The sequence below is a fragment of the Spea bombifrons genome, chromosome 2, assembly GCF_027358695.1.
Source record: "Spea bombifrons isolate aSpeBom1 chromosome 2, aSpeBom1.2.pri, whole genome shotgun sequence".
NCBI classification, from domain to species: Eukaryota; Metazoa; Chordata; class Amphibia; order Anura; family Pelobatidae; genus Spea; species Spea bombifrons.
In genome coordinates, this window is record NC_071088.1 from 88,062,628 (window position 1) to 88,067,320 (window position 4,693).

Genomic DNA, 4,693 nt, shown 5'->3' on the forward strand with positions numbered 1-4,693 from the left:
AACTGTCTCAAAACATGCCTTCCACATCTGCAGTGTACTTAGGGAGGCATGCAAGTACTTGTATACGCAAAAGGGAAGTAGTCTCTGATTGTGTGCTCTCTTGAGACCGCACAAAATGCCATAAAGTTTCAGTTACAAGTAAAAGAGGAAGTAGCAGTGAAATGTTTTCATTTCATGTAATCTGCACATCTGTACGAAGATATGTTTTAAGGGCTTCCTTTCTGTGTATAAAAGAACCAGAAAGAACGTTTCTCTCCTTTCGAGAAGTATCTTGCATCTCTCACTGACTGGTTTCTCATAAAGATATATTGCCTGGAGAGCACAATTAAAGTACAGGTAAGTACCAAAACGGGATACATTCTGTCTATTATGAGTGTTAGATTTACGATTAGTCTGATTCTTTCGATGTATTATAGATGGGGTAACGCAAGATTTTACATTCAAGAATACTCATTTTTTGTTGCAGTCCCTTATAGGACATTTAAAAAAAAATATTTATGCCTGGAAAGTGTACCATTAGGCATCAGCAAGGATGGTAGTTAAAAAATAAATTTCTTTACCTGCACAACATCCCTGAGATTTGCAAAAATCACAAGCATGTACCCGACCTCAAAGCACATGGGACATCAATGTTATAAAGCTTTTCATTTTTGGACAGCATAACATATACAAAATATGATCAAGGTACAGGCATAAGGATAATATACTTATAATCAGCAAAATCGCCAATTATGTTTACTGTAGAGGCTGTGCCAGTTGGGCACATTGCTTCATAGTGTACATGGGAGATCACCAGCCCATGGATCAGTGGTGCACCAGGGAGCGTGATCGCCCAATAGGATGACATGCCCCGGGTTAATGTGGCAGAGGCGCTGTTGCCCCCTGGAACTGCGCCCCCAGTATATTTGACGTCACATTACACTTTATGTTCTTTAGACAGAGTTTTCTTGCTTTAAGCAAGTTTCTTTCTACTTTCTAAGCAAATTTTTTCTCCCTCCTGTAGAAATGCTGTCAGAGGGATATCTGTGTAGGATACAGCAATTCTATGAAGATGACATTATGTCCCATCAGAGGAGGATGACTGGCTCATCAAAAGAATTGACAGCTGTATCTGAACATAATTACTCATCTGTACATAAAACGAGAACCAGGAACTTCTTCAGAAAGTTTGGCTCAATAGGAAAGAACCCATCAGGGACTCAGCACACAGATGGTACACAAAGCAAAATGTCGAGAAATATGCATCAGGAGATTGAAAATGTGAGGGATACCTCAACATCTGTTGACATTATTGAGGTGTCAGCTTCCTACAAAGAAACGTTTTTAGTCCCATCTTCCTGTAAAAACATTTGTAAGGACTATAATGATTTGCATGTAGCAGGTGACCAAGTGATGGCCATCAACTCTGTTCTCACTGACTATACGTGCAACAGCAGTTTTACATTTTGTGAAGGGCCGTTCCTGGAGTCTTCCCAGATTCCTCCCACTTTGGAATCTATAAATCCAGAGAAAATTCAGAGAAAAAAAGATTCGCTTTGCTGGAAAGCTGGCAGTATTCGAGATAAAAGCATAATGCAGCATGAGCAACCACTTTCCAACTCGGTTCTCAATGAGTATTTGGAAAGGAAGGTCATTGAGCTGTACAAACAGTACATAATGGACTGCACTGCCTCTCCCCATCATATTATGGCTTCAGAACTAGTCATGAACAATGTGCAGCAGATAAGTGTACAGATATCCCGTGAGCAAAACATGGAAACCAACAAAGCCAAAGACATGGTCATTAATTATTTACTGAGACTGGCTAGTGAAAAAACATCCAATGTGATCAGCACACCTGATCTGAAGATCTCGATAGACTAAGCCTGCATCAAAAATGATTATATAGGAAATTAACCTACTTAACATGCAGTTTTACACATTGAACTAGTTAACGTATTTGTGCCCAGTAGAGGGAAGCTCTTATATATGCCCATCAGTGTTAAATGTATATTTTATAGTTCTGGGTGAAATTCACAAATGTTCCTTGCTTTTGATCCTTTAAATTCTCCTTTAAGTATTACTTTACTATGCAGAGAACACAAAAAGTTAGCCTTTGTGAAAATGTATCTTATATGTTCTTATATGAACTGGAAAATATTTTTTGTTGCTAAAAAAATAATTACACTATTTACAGGATATAAATATTGAGTTAGTGATGCAGTAAGGGAAACAGTTATACATTCTACACAATGCAAAAAATGGCCATTATCATCACCTGACCTTCTCTCCTACTGGTGAACTCGAATAAGGAGAGTCTTGCAGTAAAGAGAGCTTGTAAAGAGATTCCAAAACTGGCAATGCTTTACAGTATTTCGTACGCACACAAGGACATGCTTTCAAATTATTAACACCTACTCCTATTACTACATTCATCTACATAAATGTTATACGCGCCACTGATGTGTTTAAAATAAAAACATCTCTTTTATTTATTGTTAAATAACAATGTTTAATCATGAAAATACTGAATGGTAAAATGGTAAAAAGTTTAATGTTTATAAATATATTTTCCATATACTTGATGTATTCAAGTTTTTTTGTGTGGCACAGAGCGTAACGTATTGCATTGGGTATTTGCTTTGTAAGCACATAACAATATTCTGACACTTTGTTGAGCTCCTACAGGCTGTAGTTATAGTACATTTCACGTGATGACACATTTATACCAGACAGCTGATCTGCAGTTTTCCAACTGATAAAGTGCCGGATGTGATTGGGCAAAGTTGTTATGAAATGACATTTTTAAATATAATCTCTAGGTGTGGGTTTGCCTTGCGGATGATCAAGGGTTGGTCTGGTGGGGTTTTGTGAGGTCCTACATCTAGAAAAGAACCTACTGACGATTTGTCACTCAGGTGACAGACACATTGATTATCCTGACCAACTGATTCATGGATAAATTGGCAGGTTTCCCAGACGTCACTGCTACTGGTGTGATTACACCAGCATTTTTTTGGGCAGAAACACGTACATTACACATGATCAAGGTTGGGTTGACAAGGTCCTAAGTATAGGCATACTTTCCCTCTGTGACCACTGTTCCTATCTGTTAAGTGCTGGGATATGACATCAAATGATACACGATGAAGGGGCTTCTGTAATTCAAGCGATGAAGAGAATGATTAAAAATAAACAAAGCACTTTACCCAAAAATAAATACTACAGTAACGTGACATGCCATCCTCTGATTCTCCATAAAGATTGAAGAAATATGTTACTAAATTAGATAAAATGTTGTAGATTAGATATCTTAAAATATGAATGTGGGGGATATGTGGAAACAAAATATTTATTTGTTGGAAGATCCTTCAGTTATGCAGCTGCAGCTGTCCTCCATGGAACCTTGAAGTAGACAACCAATGACAGGAAAGCGCTCCCATTGAAATCAGTAGGAATGCTTTCCGCGCATGTGCATACAGACTCCCGCAGTATTGATTCAGCCAGCGATGGAGCTGACTGGTGCAAAGTACATCATGCGCTAGGAGATGTGCTTGCCAGAACACATCTCCTGCACAGGAAAGCTAGGGATGAGAAAAGATCACATGCATATAGGGGGATTCTGTAGAACCCCATGCATTTGCAAGGTGGCAAAAGAAAAACTTAGAGACCACATGAACACTAAAATGCATATGATGGTTGGAGTGTCCCTTTAAACCAGCAGCCAACATGAGCGGGCTGGCAACATTCAGTGGTCTAGTAATAAATCAGCTCAACAGACATCTAGCAGACAACATGCTCAATATAAACTAAATAGTCCTATCCAAAACACATTAAAAAAAACAGAATACATACAAAAAGGCTTTAGATCATCATCTCAAAACATTTGGCAGCCAATCAGGATAGGATCAGGATTGAGGGATCAGCTGTGGCCTGGGAGACATCATCTTCTCAGCAGGAGAGACAGGGAAAATGCACATCTTTTGTTGCCAACATCTTGTAAAGCTCCCATAAATTCTGTTAAAAACTTTAACACAAAATATTTCTATATCTAATATTCATGTCACATTCCATCCACACAGGGTGGGCACGGACACAGTTCATGGCAGACATGGACTTGGTGAAGGACACCATTAAGTTTTTTAATTTAAAATATTACTAAACAGTCCTCCCAGGTTAAAAATATGTTAAAATGAATCATTATATTCCCTCTACAGAGGCCCAAAACAGAAATAGTAACGGATAGACTACTTGCTCTTACTATACCTGCAAACTCTCCGGGTTTTGTGCCAGAGACTCTGAATCATGGGAGAGGCATTGTGGCAAGCCCAGTAGAACAACATAGGATAAAATGTAATACGCATTTGTATACACACTAGCCAGTCCTAAACGATACCCGTACAAGAAAACGGGACTACATTCCCAGCATACCATGTTCATCATAAGTACACGTCTTATTGATGCATTTCTATTCGTTATTATTTCTCTTATTTGCTAATCTACTCATTCTATAACTCAATGCTGGCATATAATACATCTAATGAGATGGCTCAGATTTGATGGATTCTTTCTACTTCTGGAGCACTCTAGAAAAAAATGTTTTTTTTTATGACATCTTTGCGAATTTTTCAGCCAATTGGCCTGATTTTGTTCTCAGCTTTCTTTTCCATAGATTTGGATTTAGATTTCTTGTGCTTGAAGGTGTGTTCAAAGA

General features: G+C 38.2%; 1 protein-coding gene across 1 annotated transcript; it reads left to right on the forward strand.

Moving 5' to 3' along the window:
* Positions 1-204: 204 nt before the first annotated feature.
* Positions 205-1,960, forward strand: TASL (TLR adaptor interacting with endolysosomal SLC15A4). Its single transcript, XM_053457426.1, has 2 exons — positions 205-336; positions 1,004-1,960. Exon 2 carries the CDS (start codon positions 1,006-1,008, stop codon positions 1,861-1,863), a length of 858 nt encoding a protein of 285 aa, XP_053313401.1. The 5' UTR covers positions 205-336; positions 1,004-1,005; the 3' UTR covers positions 1,864-1,960.
* The last annotated feature ends 2,733 nt before the right edge of the window (positions 1,961-4,693 follow it).

What these genes read in the sequence shown, in the direction of transcription:
- TASL (XM_053457426.1), top strand. Translation starts at nt 1,006, where the DNA reads ATGCTGTCAGAGGGATATCTGTGTAGGATACAGCAATTCTATGAAGAT.